At 53.4% G+C, this 20,647-nt stretch overlaps 1 protein-coding gene and 1 non-coding gene across 8 annotated transcripts; both read right to left on the bottom strand.

Moving 5' to 3' along the window:
* Positions 1 to 9: 9 nt before the first annotated feature.
* Positions 10 to 17,006, bottom strand: Tnpo2 (transportin 2). 7 transcript variants are annotated; one of them, XM_047531990.1, is made up of 25 exons: positions 16,868 to 17,006; positions 15,281 to 15,392; positions 14,349 to 14,424; positions 14,117 to 14,266; positions 11,291 to 11,397; positions 11,070 to 11,203; positions 10,901 to 10,982; positions 10,705 to 10,827; positions 10,480 to 10,598; positions 9,067 to 9,127; positions 8,802 to 8,967; positions 8,462 to 8,614; positions 6,107 to 6,332; positions 5,733 to 5,904; positions 5,196 to 5,282; positions 5,011 to 5,118; positions 4,752 to 4,910; positions 3,521 to 3,608; positions 3,268 to 3,366; positions 2,695 to 2,790; positions 2,303 to 2,408; positions 2,002 to 2,101; positions 1,851 to 1,925; positions 1,599 to 1,726; positions 10 to 1,528 (listed from the first exon to the last, which is right to left on the bottom strand). In XM_047531990.1, the coding sequence occupies exons 2-24, from the start codon at positions 15,377 to 15,379 to the stop codon at positions 1,619 to 1,621; spliced, it is 2,694 nt and encodes an 897-aa protein (XP_047387946.1). In that variant the 5' UTR covers positions 15,380 to 15,392; positions 16,868 to 17,006; the 3' UTR covers positions 10 to 1,528; positions 1,599 to 1,618. The 7 variants fall into 7 exon arrangements, with proteins under 7 accessions (XP_047387946.1, XP_047387951.1, XP_047387945.1 ...); XM_047531995.1 differs by having other exon boundaries at positions 1,625 to 1,726; positions 2,303 to 2,378; XM_047531989.1 differs by lacking the exon at positions 16,868 to 17,006 and having other exon boundaries at positions 2,303 to 2,378; positions 15,281 to 15,410.
* LOC124969666 (small nucleolar RNA SNORD41) lies at positions 5,983 to 6,052 on the bottom strand. Its single transcript, XR_007106030.1, has one exon. It is a non-coding gene; the product is annotated as a small nucleolar RNA SNORD41 (small nucleolar RNA).
* Positions 17,007 to 20,647: the final 3,641 nt, after the last annotated feature.

Below are 20,647 nucleotides of genomic sequence, written 5' to 3'. Positions count from 1 at the left end.
TTTTTTTGTCTTTTTCTACAAATGGCTTCCAGAGACCTGCTCAAGTTTCAGGGTAGGGTAGGGGCAGGGACAAGAGCAGTTGAACTACGGAATGTGCACTGAGTACCCCTTGGAATAGAGGTAGGGCCTGACCCTACCTGAGAAGACACCTGGCCAGAATGGAGGTGGGGTCCAGGGCCTTGGAGGGATGGATGGAACAGGCCACAGGATAAAGGACTCCAGTCAAGCCCCAAACACAAGGGGCTCCCAAAGAAGTAGAAAGCGAGGAAGAAAAAAAGGAAAACTACGAAGGGGTCTGCAGGGCCCAGTTTCCAGCCAACTCAGAAATAACTGTACCCCCTTCTCCAGGGGAGCCCCCTCCCACCTTGCCTGCACTCTCAACCAGTCTGAGAAGGTTTTCTATAGAATTGCTGTCCCAGTCTGGTGGGGTCTAAGCCCACTGGGCATGAAGTCCTGGAGCATGAAGTCCCAGAGGGACAAAGTGGGGGATGGGGGCATTCCCCTTCCCTTCCTCCCAACCCTGGGGTTTCTTCTTGCATAAACCTCTGACATCACCAGTTAAACATCCTCACTGGCTTAAGGGGGTTCTCAGGAACCCAGAGAACCAGCCTGCCCTTGAAGCTCCTCCCCACAAGAGACAGGGATAGGTACTAGCAGCTCTGTCCCAACTTTCTTCAGGAAAAACGTCCCAGGCCAGCACTGGGAACACAAATACACTGGAGCGCAGGGAGGAAAATGGCCAGTTCAGACCAGCTCAGGCTGCTCTGGTGGTCCCCACTCTGCTGGCTGGGATGGGACTAGGATGGGGACACATTGGCTGAGGCTGCCACCAAGCTGGCAGGGAAGTGTGTGGAGCAGGTCCAAAGCGTGCACGTGCTGACAGGGCGGCCTCAAGGTGGCCATCCTCCTCCCCCCATCCCGGCTGAGGCTCCCCCAACCCCCCCAGCCCTCCCCAATTACCGCCGATTCCAGCAAAACAGCGGAAGCTTCTTATACTCTAGATGCAGGTTACACGGAAGGCCGTACGGCTTAACTCAGGGGTTCACTAATTCTACTGTCTCCATGCAGTCGGGGAAATGGTGGGGCAGCTGGCCCAGCCTGGCTGGCTGCGGTGCCTGCACATGCGTGTGGCCATGTGTGTGTACGCGTCTCTACAAGGACCCCCCTCCCCTCCTGCGATCCCCTCGCCTCATCCAAAGCCGGATTCAGTCGGCTGTGTTGATTCCTCCCTCCCACGTGGCTGGCCCGGGTGGGCTGCCTGAGATGACCCCATTGAGCCTGGGGGCTCTTGCCTGCCAAGAAGTCCCACCCCCCTCCCTGTTTGTAGGATGAGCGTGGAGGCCCCACCCACCTGCCCATGCGCCGGCCACACAGGCCTAATGGGGCAGGTGGACGGTTGGACGGACTGGGAAGGCGTCTGGATTTGGGTCCCGCTCACTCCTCCCTAACCCCCCTGGAACAGGGCACAGCGACTTCTGGACGCAGCGTGCTCCCCAGCAATCCCTCCGATGATGAGGCAGACAGAAACCTGCAGGGGAAAGGTTGGGTCAGTGCCTGCGACGGTCTGGCCAATCAGCCCGGGTGGAAGACCTGCTCACCTGACAGTCTCCACACGAGCCTAGACGCCATAGAAGGCCGCCAGCCTCTCCTTGAGCAGTGGCGGGAACTGCTCCGAGAACTGCTGCCAGTTTTCCTCCCCAACTTGGTCTTTGAAGCCATGGAGGATCTGTGGGGAGGCAGGGGTGAAGGGTGGGCCAGGGCCGGGCCAGAGAACTGGGCCTTGTCCCCCTGTGGCCAGAGGCTGCTCCGCCCCATCCCAGGAAAAGATCAGGGCTGAGCTGGAGCCTCACCTTATAAAACATGTCCCTAAGGTCATCCTTCGGGCTCACCCAGGAGGCTACAGCATCGCAGAAGAAAATAAAGTCCTGAAACGTGACGGATCCCATGTGAGGGACCGCCCGAGCCAGCCCCCACCCTGCCCTCAGAGCCCAGCTGCCCGACCTGCACGACGCCCCCGGGGTTGACACCGATCATCATGCAGATGCCCCGGAAGGCAGAGTCCTTCTCCTCATTGTCCCTGATGTTCCTGAGGGATGTGCACCTGCAGAAAGGTGGGCAGTGGGTCAGCGGGGGACAGGTGCTGAATGTACCAAGCGGGACACAGGGGAGCAGGGCCTCAGTGGGTAACTCTGGGTCATGCATCAATTGGGGTGAGGCTGGGGTGGGGGCACAGCCAAGGGAAGCAGTCAGGTCTGCTGTCCCACCCACCCACTGCCCGGGCCCCACCCCGGCGGGCACACACCAAGGCCGGATGAACTGCTGCAGCATGGGTGCCACCTCCTGTGGGCACACGTAGCCCAGGCGGCCAATGGTGATGGCTGGAATGGCAGAGGGACTCGTCAGGCGACCTGCAACCCCGAGTGGCCCCGGGACGGTACGTGGCGGGGCCTCTGGTAGGAGACACCGAGCCCCGCCCACGGGCCCCAAGGGAACGGCTCCTGCAGCCAGCCTGGGCCTCTTCCCAGGCTACCCAAGGCTGGCATTTCTCTTGGGGCTTCTCCCGGAACCCCTTTATAGGTTGTACCAGACACCCTTCCTGGTTTCTTTCTTAAGGCTTTTAATGGCTCCCTTCCCAGTCCAGAACACCACCTCCAAGAGGCAGGCAAGGGGCAGCGACCCAGGCCTGGCACCCACCTGTGTTTTCCAGCAGTGTCTTGGGTGTGTTGGGCCTGTTAATTATCTCCACCAGGTTGTTGAGGACCATCTGCACATAAGGCTGCATCTCTGCCCCTAGAGAAACAGCCAGTCAAAACCTGCACAGCCAGCTCCGCCTACTGCGGCCCAGTCAGGGATACAGCCCCTCTAGCTCACTGACCCCGGCTCTATCCCAAGACTGGCCAACCACAACTGCTCAGGGCACAAAAGACCTTCTCTTGCTGCTCCCCAGCCCAGAATCATGGTCAATCAGCTAGACCCACACCCTCCAAACACCAGAGTCTCCCCTGGAGTCACGACTGGATTCCATGATGACATGATGACATCACACCACCAGTACTCCCTCAGGAAGAGGCCAAAAGTCATCCAATCAATCCAAAAGGCCTTTCAGACAACTACATGACACAGTCCAAAATGAATGGCTCTCCTGTCCCACCTCTTTGGAGAAGCCAACCACAAAGGGTTTTTCAGACATTTCCCCTAAGGGAAACACAGAGCAGATCCACGCGGAGAGGCATGGCCTGCCTGCCTGCCCTCCTGCAGGACACTCACCCATCTGCATGCAGATCTCCCCGATGGCCCAGGTGGCATTGTTGCAGACAGAGATGAATTCAGGGTTCAGGTTGGTGCCCAGGATGGGCATGAACTCAGCTGGTGGAAAGAAGGAGGAGGGCTGGGCTCCTGCGACCGGCTGGGCAGGCCCATCAGACAGCACCAACACATCCTCGTGCGGTCACGGCTCTCCCAGTGTGTCTCCATCACCTGAGGCCAGGGCTGGCAGCACAGGTCGCGGGTGGGGGCTTACCGATACAGGGCTTGACATGGATGAAGCAGGCTTTGGTGAGGTCTCCCAGGAGGGCAAAGGAGCTCTGCCGGACCTCAGGCATCGAGTCCTGAGGCAGGAGAAGGACAGTGCAGTACATCCTGACCCCGAATGCGGAGACTCAGAGCTTCTCCTCATTTAATTTAATACTGGAGACTGAAATGAGGGACACTTTCCCATTGAGCTATACCTCCAGCCCTATTTATTTTGGGACAGGCTGGCCTCAAATTTATAATCCTAAACTGGGTATAGTGGTGCACACCTGTAATCCCAGCAAGTAGGAAGGCTGAGGTAGGAGGATTCCAAGTTCAAGGCCAGCCTCAGCAATTTAGTTGAAACCCTAAGGAATTTAGCGAGACCCTCCCAAAATACAAAATAAGGAGTGGGGATGTGGCTCACTGGTAAAGCACCCCTGGGTTCAAACCCCGGTATCCAAAAAAAAAAAAAAAAAAAAAAACTCACTTATAATTCTCCTGTGTCAGCCTCCCGAACAGCTGGGATGACTGATGTGTGCCACTGTGCAATGCTATTCCTTAACTGCTCTGGCCTCCTGCTTTTGTCCCCTTTCAAGGGCTGTGGGTGTGGCACAGTAGTACAGCACTTGCCTAACATGCTTGAGGCCCTGGGTTCCATCCCCAGCACCACCACAAAAACCACCACCTACAGAATATTTTTCTTGACAGTCTTTGTAAAATGGTACACTCTAACTATTTACATATTACCGACATCTTATTAGATGTCACCTAAAAATAGCAAGAATGTTCTCGGGTGGGGGGCTTGTGCTTTCAATTTCCTTTTTTCCTTGATACTGGGAATTGAAGCCAATGGCACTCTGCCAGAACTATGCCAACCCTGTTCTGATTTTTTTGTTTTGGTGGGACTACAGATTAAACCATGGAGGCTACGCCGCTTAGCAAATCCTGGCCCTTGTGAGGCAGGGTCTGGCTACATTGCCCAGGCTGGGCCAGAACCCGCAATCCTCTTGCCTCCACTTCCCGGGTTGCTGGGATCAGACGTCCGCCACCATGCCTGGCTCAGAGCCTTTTTTTAGAGGCCCTCTTCCTCTGATGTCTTTGGGCACAACTATGGTTGAGTCCCCCAGGTTGGCCCACATGGGCTGCTAGGTGTTGCCACTGGCCAGGTAAAGGCTCCTTCCCTGCCATAACTTGGGACTAGCAGGGATGGGGTGTGGCCTGTACGGGGCATCACCCACCTGCATACATTGGAAGAGCAATGTCATGATGTTGCTTCGGGCCACCAGCTGCTCCACGTGGCCACCCAGACCCTCGGCCAGTCCACTGAGCAGGTCCAGTGCCACAATCATGAAGTCCTTGTCTGGGGCCTCGTACTGTTCAGGGTGCTGGGTGTACATCTGGACATGGAGGGGTGGGGAGGGCAGTGAGGGGAACAGGCTGGGGCCTGGGTGGCAGCAGCAGAGCTACAGGGTGGGTGGGTGATTAGAGGCTGCTCACCATGGCCTGGGCCAGTGTCTTCTGCACCAGGGTGACACAACGTTGGTAGACAGGCTCACAGTAGGGCAGGAAGCCGCTCTGTAGAGCAGTGGCCACCGATGACAGGCACTGGCAGGGAAGAGGGTAGGTGAGGTGAAGTCAGGCAGAGGATGGTGGGACTGGGGGAGGGGACCTGAGCCACTCACCTCCAATAGGGGGAAGAGGTCCTTGTCTTCATCCTTGAGCTCGTTCCACTTCTGGATCAGCGGGGGCATCAGTTTCTGGATATATTCCTGGAGGGGGAGCAGGAAGTTGGGCTCCCTGGGTAGGGGTGGGTGGTCTGTGACTTACAGGAGGCTGTCACCTGAATGATGAGACCTGGACTCCTCACCATGGCTCACGGGGCCCTGCAAGGCTCACCATGCAGCCAGATCTCCAGGCCCGTCTTATTCTCACCTGTTTCTCCAGAGCACTGGCCCCCCAACCCTTGCCCCCACCCAAGAGCCTGGGTCGGCACCTCCTGGTTCCCACAGGCCCCTGCGCTCCCCAGCACAGCACTTACCACGCTATCTCAAAACTGTCTGTCTCCCCCACTAGACTGGGAGCAGGGCGGGGACCGGGTGGGTCTGTCTGCCTGTTGAGGTCACGGCCACGTCCCTGGCGTGTGACACAGGGTCGCCGCCAGGTCACCAGATGCCAAAGGGCACTGGGATAGGGAGCAGGGGGCTACTCTGGGGTCTCACCGGCTGGTTGAGATGGTGGCCCACAGAGTCAGCCAGAGTGCCGATAGCATCGTAGAGAATGAGCAGGTTCTTGTGCTGGTACTTGCCAAAGGCAAAGACAAGGGTGTCCAGGATGTAGCTGAGGTAGGGCACCAGCTCCGTGCAGGCCTCCTCCTCCAGGGTAGCGAAGGCACTGGTGGAGGGGGTCAGGGTGGAGGGCTTAGTGGCCCCCGGCAGACGGTACTGGGCCATGCAGTGGGAAGGGTGCACATGGGATCAGCCAGTACGAATACAAGAGAAATCAGGGCCAGGTCAGCAGTCACAGGTGTCGTCACTTCCCAGAGAGCAAAGAGGCCAAGAGGGGGGTCGCTGCAAGCTCAGGGGTCAAAGGTCACCTGCAGGCCGCCTCCTGCACCCTCTTGTTGCCATCCAGGATGCGCTTGAGCAACTCCGTCATCAGAGGCTTAAGGTGCATGTCTGGGGGCTGGCTGACCACCCAGTGGGCATATCGGCTCAGTGTCCAGCAGGCGATGGAGCGGACCAGGGCCTTCTTGTCTGACAGGCACTGGATGAGGTGCGGGATCAGCTCGGGCAGGTAGGGCACCATGCCCTGCATGCAGCCTACAGGGACCAGGGGATGAAAGGGGACAGTTTGGCTGGGGCTCAGGGGGAAGGATGAGCCCAGCTGGGCCCAGGCACGCAAACCCTTATGGAAAGAAAAAATGAGCCACACTTGACAAATGAAGAAACTGAGGCTTCAAGGTTAAATAAAGAAAGGCAAGAGCAGGATGGGTGACAGAACAGGCACATGGCATCTGGGGTGGTTGGATCCAGTCACTTTTCAATTCAAAATCAGCAGAACTGCTGAGCTCATCAGCCTTATGGGGCAACCCAGTGATCCAGATGGATGAGAAGTACTTCTCATATCAAAGAAGCCATTCTTAGATGTTTATGATTTTTCTTTTACTCTTCATCTCCCCTAATTTTTTCTGGTACTGGGAATGGAAACCACACTAGGCAAATGTGCTAGGAAAGCACTCTATCACTCGGCTACACCCTCACGTCTTCTCTTTTCTTAAAATCATGAGCATTAGCTGGATGTGGTGGTGGATGCCTGTAATCCCAGTGGCTTGTGAGGTTGAGGCAGGAGGATCGCGCAGGTTCGAAGCCAGCCTCACTAACTTAGTGAGGCCCAAGTAATTCAGTGAGACCCTGTCTCTATATAAAATACAAAAAAAAAAAAAAGGGGGGGGGGCTGGGGATGTGGTTCATTGGTTGAGTATCTCTGGGTTCAATCCCCAGTGCAAAAAAAAAAAAACTTATGAGCATCAGCAACACACAATGGCACATGCCTGTAATCTCAGCTACTTGAATGAAGCAGAAGGCTCACATGTTCAAGGTCAGCCTTGGCAATTTAGGAGATCCTCTCTCAAATAATAAAAAGGGCTGGGGGATGTAGCTCAGAGAAAAATCACCCGAGTTCCACATCGAAAAAAAAAGAGGTTCCGTTTTAGTATACGTGTGGCAGTGAACCCAGGGGTGCTCTACTACTGTGCCACATCCCCAGCAGTTTTATTTTTATTTTATTTGATTAATTAATTAAGTTGTAGATGAACACAAAAACTTTATTTTTTTTTCTGTGGTGCTGAGATCCAAACCCAGTGCCTCACACATGCAAGGCAAGCGCTCCACCACTGAGCTACAACCCAGCCCTATTTATTTCTTCTTATGAGACAGGGTCTTGCTAAGTTGCTAAGACTACCCTTGAACTAGTGATCCTCTTGCCTCAGCTTCCCAAGATGCTGGGATTACAAGCCTATGCCACCACACCCGGCGACCACCACTCTCTTACCTGAACAGAGCACTAAGAATAACTTATTCCCCAATAATCAAAGACAAGATGTGTTTATAATGGTTCAGCATCAACTTCTCTATAGTTTCTTTTCCCCATCAACATGTAATGCACCTAGCACAGCCTATCAACATATGCACGTGCACTTGTCGTGACATGCCCTATTAACACAGGATGCAGTGCCTGATGGGGTCTTAGGAAAAATTTTTTATTTTTTTTTTTCATGCTGGGATTGGAACCAAGGGCCTCCCACATGCCAGGCAAGTGCTCCATCACTGAGCTCCATTCCCTGCCCTCCTCAGAAAAATTTTAAAAGCTCTCCAGCTTGAGAGTTCCTGCTCCATGTTTGAAATAATTAGGACAGCTGTGTTTGCTGAAGTGGTCCCACATGACACCTGCATCAGATTGCCATGCTTTATGTCCACCACTGAGCACTTCCATTTCTGGCAGGGTAGCCTAGCAACCAGGATTAGGCTTGACACTCTGATGCTCCCTAGGTGGTAACCTCTGTGATCCTCAGTTCACATCTATCAACCTGGGGTTCTGATACCCACTTCAGCAAGTGGTGGTGGTGATTGGGCAAGTTCACTGATGGGGATCCCACCAGGGCTGCCCTACTGTGGAAGAAGCTCCGCAGAGGTACCCACTGTCACAGCTGCAGACGCTGTAATTATGTTCACAATACCCCAGAATTGCCTGCCTCAGATAATGCACATTAGGGTTCTGGGGGTTCCTTGTGGGCCCAAGGACCAAGAGGAGGATTGGGACCCCAGAGCTGTCTGAAGTGGGGTAAATAGGCCTCGCCAGTGCTGCATTCAGTCCCAGACTCTTGCCAGTGTGCATGAGGCACTGACAAGCAAGGGAGGAACACACTGGATGGGGCGGACAGAGGACTCACCCTCGGCAATGGCGCCCAGCACCAGGATGCCTGACTCTTTGACCACCCACTCAGGGTGGAACAGGAGGCCCTTGAGCAGGGGGAGTAGGTGAGGCAGCAGCTCCTCCCGGAAGACATTGGCAAGGACATCCAGTGCAGCCGCTGAGCACTTCCCTGAGGGTGGACAATTGGGGGACAGGATCAGGGAGACCCCTTTTGCAGGTGGCTGGGCCTCCTTAACTCACTCCCCCAGATGAAAGATCATGGTAAGTTCTTTACAAACTGCCTGCACCAGCATCTCATCACCTTCCGAGAGGGATCCCAGGGCCTGCCACCACACCCCCAGGGCCCAGCCACGCACTCAGATTCCAGTCGGACAAAGCATCATCATCGTCATCATCCTCTGCATCCTCAGAACCGTCAGGCCGCTCAGCCTCATGGGGCAGCGTCACCGTTCGGGACTTGTGGAAGCGAGGCTTGATGTCTTGCTCACTGTCGGGGACTGCCTCATCCTCCTCCACATCCCCCTGGGGACAAGGCCAGCAGACCACTCAGCACCACTGGGAGAACCCAGCCAACACCTCCGCCACACAACCCATGCTCAACAGCCAACGACCCAGCCAAACCTTGAGCAGGATGATGTCAATTTCTGAGTACTTCATTCCATTGACCAGGATGGGGATCAACCTGTTGGGAGAGAGGCTGTTTGTCAGAGTGCAGGGGGCCCTGGCTGGCAGCAGAGGTGTGGGCAGCAGCACCCAGCAAGGGACAGTGTGTAGCATGCAGATTCTGTGCGTCCTGCACCCATTCACTTCCCTGTGGGGAATTATCCCAACCTGGTTTCAGTCACCATGATTAGGTGCTACCACTCTTGGATCCACAGGAAAGCTTCTGGCTCAGACCTGGTCACCCAGTGAATTCCAGACCCCTGAACACACTGGAAATCTTACAAGAGTACCTGGTCCCAAGCATGACATAAGGTATTACCAGGTGACTTAGGCCCTGGGTACTTCCCTAAGATGGCTGAGTCCAGGCCATGCTGGGGAAGTGAAAGGCAAGGTGAATGGTCCCCTCAGCTGCAGCTGGGACTACAAACTCTCCTAGAACCTTCTCGTCCTATTCCCCAAGCGTGTCACATCACTCCCCAGGAGCCACCCCTGGTCGCCCGGCCCCATGCCCTCCTGATATCAACACAACGATTCTGAGTTAAGCCAATAATGCACACTATTAAAGACTGGCTCAGTCAGGCACAGTGAAACATGCCGCCATCCTGGGGAGGAGGCTGAGGCAGAAAGACTAAGTTCCAGGTCAGCCTGAGTGATACAGCAAGACCCTGCCTCAAATTAAAAAACAAAAAGGGCTGGTGATGTAGAATGGTAGAAAGGATTCAATCCCCAGAACTGAGAAAACTAAACAAAACAAAAGAAAAAAAAGGGTCAGCTCTAAGACTTTTGTTAAAGATACTAGTTAAAAGAGCTTCCTAAGCTGAAAAGATGTAGAAAACCACAACGGTACCCAGAAAGGTCACGCCTGAGACTAAAGCCCAATGTAGAAAAAGCAGATCTGAGACCAGACAGATACCTTTCTATCCTTTTAACACCTGGATCCAGCCATGCCTGGTTCCTCATTTTTTGTCCCATCAATCTAATTTTTTTTTAATTTGCAGATGGACATAATACCTTTATTTTATTTATTTATTTATTTATTTATTTATTGTTTTGTTTTGGTTTTTTTTGGGGTGCTGGGGATCGAACCCAGGGCCTTGTGTTTGCAAGGCAAGCACTCTACCGACTGAGCTATCTCCCCAGCCCCTTTATTTATTTTTATATGTGCTGAGAACTGAACCCAGTGCTTTACACATGCTAGGCAAGTGCTCTGCCCCTGAGCTACACTCTTACAAAAACAAATGTACAGAGGATTCAAAGTAAACTGACAAGGACATGAACTGGGATAAGCTCAGGTGGTGACTAACCATAAGGGAAGGCATAGGTACAGTGAGGGGTGGAGCTAGGGTGTGACAGGGCAGGTGCAGTACTCACTGGACCAGATGGGAGGCAAGGACTTCCTTGCAGATGGGCTGCTCGGCCAGCGTCAGCCAGAACTCACAAGCCTCGAGGGCTACGTTCTCGTCGTGGTCCTGGGTCCTCTGCAGCATGTACTGGGGCAAGGGGGAAGAGGCTGAGGCCTAGCCCAATTGCAGGTGGCTTCCCAGTCCCCTGCCAGCTGCCCACCTGCCCGTCTGCACTGGCCTTGGCCATGCACACCTGGATAATGCTGTGCATGTGGGGGATGAGCCTATCAATCCGCACTTCCAGAAGCATCACCAGGGCACGGCACACATTCTTCCGCACCTCAGGGTCATCATCCACAGCCAGGGCAAACAGGTGCTGCAGGGAAGGGCAGGGTCAGCTGCCTCGAGACCCTGGGCTCTTCCTGCCCAACCCCTGCCCAGCAGCGCACCTCAATGAAGGTGTCAATGTTGTCCATCAGCGCCTGCGCCCGGTCCATGATGAACTGGTTCACACAGGCAATGGCATGGGACCTGGCAGGGTACAAAGATGAGGGTCACCCCGGCCCGGCCTGCCTACACACTCCAAGACCCTCAGATGCCCCGGGGAGCCATGCCCACCGGATCTTGGGACTGCAGTGCTTAAAGAATTGCAGAAACTTAGGGATCATGATGTTCAGGGGCCTGTTGAGAGCATCACTATCTAGGAGCTCGGAGGAGTCTTCACAGATCTTCTGCAGGGCTCCAAACGCTCCCTGGTGGAGAGGAGAGGAGCAGAGATGAGCGCAGGTCACAGTGTAGGCCGAGGTCCCTGCTTGGGCTGGCCACAGCCTGTCACCTACCTCACAAGTGTTGTAATCCTCTGAGTTGAGCAGGTTGCACAGCTGGGGCAACAGCTCAGGCCACATCTGCAGCTCACCCTTGGAAGCGATGGTGGTGATGAGGATACCTGGGTCAGTGGGGAAGGCAGGCTGCCTCAGGCCGGGCGAGGGCCTGCAGGGCCTCTGCCCTTACCACCAGGCACTCACTCACTGGCTTTCCCTAAACTATCCCATGGAAACCCTACATGGCCCCACCCCATTATTTTCCCAGTAAAACACTGGGAAGCCACGTGCCAAGGGCAGAGAGGGAGGGGAGCAATGTTCCACTGGGTGGTCGGAGCAGGCCTCATTGAGGTGGTTTTTTCTTCTTCTTTTTTTGCAATACTGAGAATTAAACCCAGGGCACTCTTCATCCCCAGCCCTTTTAAGCTTGAGACAGGGTAAGTTGCCCAGGCTGGCCTCAACTTGTGATTCTCCTGCCTCAGATTCCCGAGAAGCTGGGATTACAGGTGCATACCACCATGCCCAGCACTGAGGTGACATCTTGACAAGTGAGCAATGAGTGGAGGGAGGTGAAGTGGGTCAAGAAGGAGGCATCCTGGTACCTGGGGGGAAAGCATCCCAGGCAGAGGGATGGGCAATGGTCCAAGGAGAGGAGTGGCCTCATGTGCTCACAGAGGGGAGCAGAGCAGTGTGATGGGAGTATGGGAAGAGGTGAGGACACAGATGGCAGTAACAAGTCACGCAAGGCCTTATGGCCACAGGGAAGGCTCTACTGCCTATCAGAAATCAAAGAGCAAAAAGCAGCAGCTATGTGAGTCCTGAGGACAGTGGAGGGGTCTTGGGTGCAGAGCTGAATGCCGGTGCTGTCAAGGAAGATGGGCGTTTAACGCCACAAGATGGCAGTGTCTCCCAGGGGTAGAAGGCTCAGTCTGACTCAAGAATCAAGAAAGGTGGGTTCATAGGAAAACTAGGAGGACACTGATGCCAGCCCATGACGCAGTCCCAGTCCCCCATCTGGCAGTGTGACCCTGACCACATCACCTAACCTCTCTGTGCCTCCACGCTTTGCCCTCGATGGAAATAAAGAACATCAGCATCAGCCTCAGTCGGGTGCAGTAGAGCACGCCTGTAATTCCAGCTACTCGGGAGGCTGCCGCAGGAAGATCCCAAGTTCAATGCCAGCCTGCGCAACTCAGCAAGACCCTGTCTCAAAATAAAATAAAAAGGGCTGGGGGTGTACCTCAGGAGTAGAAGGCTTGTCTAAGCATTCTGAGGCCCTGGGTTCAGTCCCTAGTACGAGGAAAAAAACCAAAAACCAAAAACAAACAAACAAAAAACCAGCCCCCAGGTAAGACTACTGGGAATCTTCAATGATTTAGTCAGAGTCATCCTATGAGGAACTGGTTCCACAACTGCTCAGGGACACCAAAACAAGTCCCTTCTAGAAAACAGTGTAGTACCTATGGCCATACCACCCTGAATACGCCCAGTATCATCTGATCTCGGAAGAAAATGGTGTTGTATTTGAATACAATACTTTGCACACAGCCAGATATACATCTATAATCCCAGCTATTTGGGAGGCTGAGGCAGCTGGATCTCAAGTTCAAGGCCAGGCTTGGTAACTTGGCAAGACCCTGTCTCAAAATAAAAAATAAAAAGGACTGGGAAGGTAGCTCAGTACTAAAGTGCCCCTGAGCTCAATAACCAGTACCATAAAAAGATACTTAGTACATTCTTCCATATACTTTAAAGCATCTCTACCTAACTTATAAAATCTAACAGAATACCAATGCTGGGTACATAGTTGCAATACTATATTGTTTAGAGAACAATGACACCGAAAAAAAAAAGTGTTCATATTCAGTATAGGTGCAATTGTTTTCCCAAACATTTCCGATTCACAGTTGGTTAAATATGCAGACATGGAACCCGTGGGTATGGAGGGCCAATAGTACCGAGCGCAGAGCCTGGCTTGGGAAGTCCAGATTCTTCTACTTAGCTCAGAGTGGGAGCTAAAGAAGGTAAGAGTCACTTCTACAGAGGCGGAAAGCAGCACTTCTCTCAGGTGGAAGGAGTGAGAGCAGTACTTTTCACAGGTCCATGCAGCTAGTTCAAATTTAATTTAACTATCCCGGTTTTGCCACGTTTGTATTGAAGATTTTCTTCCCTTTAACATAAGTAAACCTGTCTTTTCCTTTGAAATGGTCCTACAAAACTTCTTCATAGTTATTTAGTTCTGCAGTGCTTGCCTGGAGCCCAGGGTCTCACGTGAGCTTGCCTGTGGTCAACTACTGAGCTACACCCCAGCCCACAAAACAACTTTTTTAGAGGAACGAATGTAAGTTGATAACCAAGAGTAATGTTGGTATTTATCAGTAGTGAAAAGCCTTAAGGGAAAGGGCTCCAGTTGGGTCCTGTCCGCCCGATTGTAACCTCCTGGGGCAATCTTCCAAGCTTCAGGAAGGGGCCACTATTAACTCGCTCACGTTGCAGTTGAACTGTGACTGGTGCGAATCAGCTAATGGCTGTTTCCACAGGGGCAGGGAAGCTGAATCCGAAGCACTTAGCGCAAAATTCTGAACACAAGTCACTGTCTCCAAAACAAGAACAGCCAGCAGTTTCCAGAAGGAATGGTTCCAAACACGGACCTGCACTGCTCGGCTGTTTCCCAATTCTGCAACTTCCCAGGCAAGTCCCTTAACATCTCAATGCCTCCGTTTCCTCACCTGCCAAATGTCAATAGTAACTGTACAGTCACACAGGATGCTGGAGCATCCAGTGAGCAACATCCCGAACATGCTGAGCAACTTCTGACCCAGAGCCCCCACTGCCCCCTCTCACCGATGGTGGCTCGGATGAGCGAGGAGGCGTCACCAATGTTGTTGAGACACTCCTGTTTGATGAAATCAGCCACAGGGGGTGGGAAGCTCTGGTAATGTGCCTTCACGTTGTTCTTAAGGATGAGGCCACTGAGAGAACGGGTGGGCTCATCTGCGGGGGAAAAGGCTGAGGTTCAGGGAGCCATGGGGGTAAGGTGGGGTGCGGCTCACAGGGAGAGGTACATAAAGCATACCTTCTGATTTGAGTCTGGTCAGGACAAAGATAAGGTAGTTGTTGAAGTCAGGAAACTGGTTGAGTTGTTTGAGTTTCTGCCAGGTTGTTAAGGGTCTTGGGAGACAGGGGCCTTACTCAGGCAGAGGCCCCTACTGCCACATAGCTGAGGACACACGTGACTGAGGGAACCAGGCCACCAGCTCCTGGGATCTCAACCCCTATGCCCCAAGCAGCTCAGAGCATTTCAGGAATATCAAATACACACACTGACCAAGGTGGATGCCCCAGCTTCCCATCTGCTCCTGAAGGCCCTAGCAAAATGAGAGAATTGGAGAATTCTGGTCCACTGAGGGAGGCAGCTGCTACTCAGCTCTACTCACTAGCAGTCCAATGTTGCCTGCTTTAAAAAAAAAAAAAAAAAAAGACAGGGGCCTCTTGGAGGTGTGGCTAAGTGGCAGAACATCCCCTGCACAAGGCCCTGGGTTTGTGATCTCCAGCATGGGAAAAAAAAAAAAAAAGAATCCAAATTTTCATGTGAAACTTCTTAATGTTTTAAAGACTTATCTCCCTATTCTGTAAGAACAGGCTGAAATCGAATCTGAAAGGGCTGAACTTTCCATCCTGGCTCCACTGGTTGCAAGCTTCGACCTTTGGGAAGATCTTTTGCCTCTCTAAGCCTCAATGTCCCGCTCTGTAATATGGAGAGTAACAACAACTACTTTAATAGTTAAGTGCTTGAGGAACATTAGGTATTTTCATCATTTTCCATAACAATCCCTGAGCTCTCTTGTGCCCATCCTGGCTTCTCTATCCAGGTCATGCTCTTTTTCCACATCAGAAAATGTAGGGGGCAGGGAGAGGGGTGTCGGGAAGTGGGCCCCTCCCTCTCTGGCCTTCAGAAGCTGCAGACATTTGCCGGGTTCCCCCAGCCCCGGAAGGAAGGAAGGATACATCCTGTACGATGCGCTGAGTGGCCGTGTTAGGCGACTGTGAGTCTTTGAGCAGCTGCAGGACCTGCTGCAGGCCCTGCTCGTCTGGCTGCCAGTCCATGGCGCAAGGCGAGCTGCAGGGGTAGGGGCCGGGGTCAGCGCTGGGTCTCTGGGTCTCCGGGTGAGACCCCGGTTGAGCCCCTGAGGCAGAGGCAGACGCATGACGACGAGAGCGCCCTCGGCGGACAGGTGGAGGCCGCCGATCCACGCCCGCCCAAGTGCGGGGTCCCCGCCAGCTGCGCCATCCTCGGCCGCGCAGTCGCGGGGTTGGGAGCGCCGGTGGGGGAATATGAAAGCGGGCCATGGGTGGCGGCGGTGGGGCCCGGCGGACCCTCATTGGACCCAAGGTGGAGCCCTCTTCCCACGGTGACGGTGACCCATGTCGTTGCCGCCCCCGGCTGCGGGCCCTAAGGCTTCCGCCTCCCTCGCAGCCGCTGGGCGAGGGCCCAGACGCTTCCACGTCCAGGGGCCCCGCCCCGGACCGTGACAGTGCCCCTGCCCCCGTGGTGTCCCTGGTGCAGACACAGTCCCTGAAGATTCTCCTTCTCCCGAACCAAGCCCGCAAGCTCAGCCAGATCCCAGCCGCCTCCTGCCCTAGTCTGGTCCCTAAGCTTCCCCAAGTGCACCGTCCAAACTGCTCCGATCGTGCCGATGAGCCTTTCCGCCTCCTCTAATCCGGTACTTCAAGCTCAGCAGATGCCAGACGCCCCCTTTTCTGGACTAGCCAGACCTGTTCCGTTGATTCCCCTTAATCGGGTCCGAAGCAATGCTGGGATAGGTCTCCGTTGCCTCCAAATGAGAGCTAGTCAAGCTCGTCCAACCCACAAGAGAAGACCCCTGGACCCGACCCCGTTGCCAGCCCCAATCAGGTCTGGCCAAGCTTCTCTCCCTCCCACCCTCTGCCCCAGTCAGCAGTAAGTCCTGCTGACGGATCTCTGCTGCCTCCCCCAATCAAGTTTCGCCAAGCCCCCCACCAGTTCAAGTCAGAAAACCCCTGCAGCTTCCCCCAATTAGGCCTAGGAGAACTCCCCCCGGAGCATTTCTCTCCACGGATCCCAGCGACGCCCCTCAGTCACACCCAGCAAGGCCCTCTTGGCTAAGTCCGACGCCCCTCCCTACCAAACTCAACAAGCTCCCCCAACTTTCCATGCGGCCTCCCCCAGTCTGACCCAACCAAGTCCGGCCGAAGCAGGCTCCCCCCAACACCCGATCCTCACGACGTCCCCCAATCAGGCCCTATGCAGTCCCCAGACGCTTCTCCCAATCAGATCCCCTCCAGCCCGACCCCAGCCGCCCCACTGGCCCGCTTCTAGCTGAACCCCAGCCTGGCCCGGCTCCGAGGCCCCACCCCCAAAGCTCTACTCGGTTTCCCCCTCCCCCGCCCGGCCCGTTCTCCCTGCCTCGCGGATCGGGCCCAACTGGGTTCCCGGCCTTTCCCGGTCGGGCGCGGTCCCGACGCCCGGGCCGCGCGCAGCGCAGGCCCAGAGCCCGGCGGGGGTTGACGCAAGCCGGAGCCGAGTGGGTCCAGCTCTAAGTGAGGCCCACTTACCCGGCCCCGAGCGGCAGCAGCGGCTCCTAGTGCTGCGGCTTCTCCTGAGACTCGCGCGGAAGGAGAGAGCCAAAGAGAAGGAATAAAAAAAAAAACGCGGCCGTAGATGAGCCGTTGCGGCTTCCGTACTCTGTTCAAACTGGTCCCGTCACACCAATCGGAAAGCACAGCCATCACACGTGATCGAGCACTAGGGAGACCCTGGCCAGGCCAATGTCGGGTCACGTGACGGAAGAATTGCCGCCTCTCTAGCCAATTAGTCTTCCGAGCGTCTCCTTGTCTCAGCATCTCACACCCACTTGACTGTCGCTCTTTGCTGGACCCAGGAATTGGTAGTGCGTGTGGACTTACGCGTGATGGTCCGGGAACCCTTCCGTCGGGAGTCAGCTGCGCCCTTATCATCTCCCCTAAAAACTCAATTGTTCCTCTTTCTCCGCCCCCCATCCAGAGAGTACTTCGGAGTACTTTCCTTCGTGTGGAAACAAAAAACAAGAACAGAGGGACTGACTGAACCTGAGGCGAACTTTTTACTCCAGAGGCAAAGAAAGCTGGATCAAAGTAGAGCCTGACACGCTCGTTCCTGCAGAAGCTGCCGCCCCATTTTGCGCTATTTATTTTCCAATACTGTATGACAATTTTTACAAAGAGACGGGGGAAAAAACCCACAGGATATAAAATTTTAAAACGAAATTAATAACTCTAATAGGAATAGGAGGCCTAATTATTTTCACTACCTGAAGACGAATAAGATGAAATCCCTTTCCGAGGAAATTTAGGCAAGAGCAGGGTCATGAAGAAGAAATCTTCGTGATCCACGCTCCATCTGAAGACAGTAGGGCACCGTTTTTCCTTCTGCGAACAAAGCTTTGTAAAGAGCTGGAGACCCTGGAAGCTATCAGATATCCTTCCCCTCCTGGCCCTGCGAATAACAAGGTGGGCGACCTCCTGCCACTCGGGGCTTCTGTTTTCCCCATTTGTCAGATGTGTGTAAGAATTGCTTGCTCCATTTGAAACAGTCAAAGTTAAGCATTACCTAGCCAACCATAAACCGTTCTTTAAAAGCGTGTTTTTTACCCGTCAATGCTCAAGGCCATTCTTTCGCTGTATGCCGCATTCAACCACTCCCTAAATCAATATTTACAGAATCAACCAAGGCTCTAATACCAAAGGACAACCCAGCCCTGCCCTGAGAGACTTTCTGACTCTCAGAAGAGACACAGGTCAATGTTTGCCCCAACCTAAAGTAAGAGTAGTTAGCCTACTTCCCGTTGGCAAAGTCATCCCAGCTCTGTTCATTCGTGAAAAGCAAGTATTATGTCCTTCTTGGCTAGGGTAGCGCCAACTTAAACCTAATTCCGCTCCGAGAACGAAATTAGACTCCCTAAAGGAGAAAGAAGCAGCAGGAATTCACACCGCGGCCCGCTCAGCTGGGAAGAAACTGATCTGGAGATACGTGCGGAAGCCACCAAGACGCATGCGCAAGCCCCCCCCCCCAGTCTGTGAGCCCTGGAACTACAAATCCCATCGTGCCACGCAGCAGAGCAGCCGCGCTTTAATGTGCTGGCTAAGAATCAAAAGCCCGGTGGTGGAGGCCTTTTGGGGAGGCCTATGGGCGGGGTCTGGAGTCCCACTGAGATGGATGTTAATAGAGATTTGGGGGCTGGGGATGGGTTAGGGTGTCGCAACGAGGAGTGCGAATTATGAGAGCTTTCTGATCAAGCTGGGGCGCTGTCCCAGATAAGAGTCAGATGGAGAACAAGCATGGGATGCAAGAGAATTTGTTAATGTTCGACCCTTCCTTTTAATATTGCAAGTTACCAGCGGCCCTGTGCAAATAAGGAAGTATAGACAGAACCAAGTGGCCCTTGGTGTATATAGGTCCACGTGGTTGGCTCTCGGTGGTCCCAGATAATTTGAGAACTGAATCAAGGCAGATTTCCCCACCTTTTTTTTTTTTTTTTTTTTTTTAAACCAGGAAGTGAAACCAGGGTCACATTTACCACTAAGCTAAAGCCCTTTTTATTTTGAAACAGAGTCTTACTAAGTTGCTGAGGGCCTCATCAAATTGCAGAGGCTAGCTTTGAACTTGTGGGTCCTCCTGCCTCAAACTCCTGAAAGACTGGAATTACAGAGGTGCACCACAGGCTGGTCCCACCTTCCATTTTCAGATGTCTCACTATATTGCCCACGCTGAGTTCAAGGCCAGTGCCACCACACCTGGCTCTTCCCCCTACTTCTTAAGCACCTACTTCCTGTCAAGTATTTTGCAAATGTTATCTCGTGCAGTTCTCCCTGCAGCCCTATGAGTGATAAACTTTACAATTCAACTAGAGGCACTGAACAAAAAGAAACTCAGGGCTTTGGTTTCCATCATGAATTTGAGATGGGAGACAAATATGATCTCAGTTTACAACAGCCTCCTTCCTGAGCACCTCATCACACTTACTTCAAGTTAAAAGGTCAGTGGGTTTTTGTTTTTGCGTTACTGGGGATGAAACCCAGGAGTATTCTACCGCTGAACTACAGTGGAACCAGGGATTGAACTCAGGGGTACTTAACCACTGAGTCACATCCCCTGCCCTTTTTATATTTTATTTTGAGACAGGTTCTTGCTGATTTGCTTAGGGCCTCACTAAATTCCTGAGACTGGCTTTCAACTTACTATCATCCTGCTTCAGCCTCCAGAGCCATTGAGATTACATCCCCACCCCACAAAATTGCCCAGGCTGGTCTTGAACTTGCGATCCTTCTGCCTCAGCCTCCCAAGTCCCTGGGATTAGACATGTACCACCACATCCAGAAATGTGAGTTTGTTGTTGTTTTTCCTTGGTACTGGGGATCAAACCCAGGGCCTCATGCATGCTACACAAGCACTCTATCATTGTGCCACATGCCCAGCCCAAGGTCAATATTTCTTAAACACATCCCTCAAGATGTAGCTCAGAACTTGCCTAGCATGTGGCGGGCCCTGGGTTCCATCCCTAGCCCCCCCCACAAAAAGCCACAGCCCGCAAACACAAGCCAGCTTCTTCATCAGAGAATGATAGCAGTTTCAATGTCAAGGTTAGCTGACTATGTGAATGTGGTTCTTTTTTTTTGGGGGGGGAGGGGTGCTGGGGATCGAACCCAGGGCCTTGTGCTTACAAGGCAAGCACTCTACCAACTGAGCTATCTCCCCAGCCCCGTGGTTCTTATTTTTTATGGTGCTGGGGACTGAACCCAGGGCGTTATGCATACCAAGCAAATTCTCACCACTAAGCTACACCATCAGCTCTGTCTTACTTTACTTTAGAACTTGACTTTAGAGATGCTTCCATATTTTACCCTTTCATCTATAAAAATAGATGATCTGAACCACAGAAAGGCTAAGTGATTTACCCTCAAGCACACAGCCAACAGGCACTAAAATAGATTGAAGTCAGAGCTGTGTGACTCACCAAAACTTGAACTTGGTTCTCCTCCCCCTTCACTTTTCTCAGGTTAGGGCTAGTGCTGTGGAGGGAGGTGCTTGGACTTTCAGATCCTCCTGCCTCTTGATGTTCCAGAATAGAGGCTGAGCTACTGCAGGAGCGACCTACTTCTCCCGTTGTTTCTTTTTAAAGATCCAGTGGTTGCTGTTGGCTTCTGGCTTCTGGGGAGGAGGTGGTAGGGAAGGCTCCATTAGCTTCCAGGATCTCCCCCACCCATTGCCATCCCCCAGGCCAAAGTCACACCTGGGCCATCTCAGCTTCCCCAGAGGACCTTTGAGCCCTCGTGGAAAATAAACCAGGTAAGTACTGT

This window comes from Sciurus carolinensis, chromosome 17 (genome assembly GCF_902686445.1).
Source record: "Sciurus carolinensis chromosome 17, mSciCar1.2, whole genome shotgun sequence".
Taxonomy (NCBI): Eukaryota; Metazoa; Chordata; class Mammalia; order Rodentia; family Sciuridae; genus Sciurus; species Sciurus carolinensis.
The sequence above is the reverse complement of the archived record's forward strand: the minus strand, read 5'-3'. Positions and strand labels throughout refer to the sequence as shown.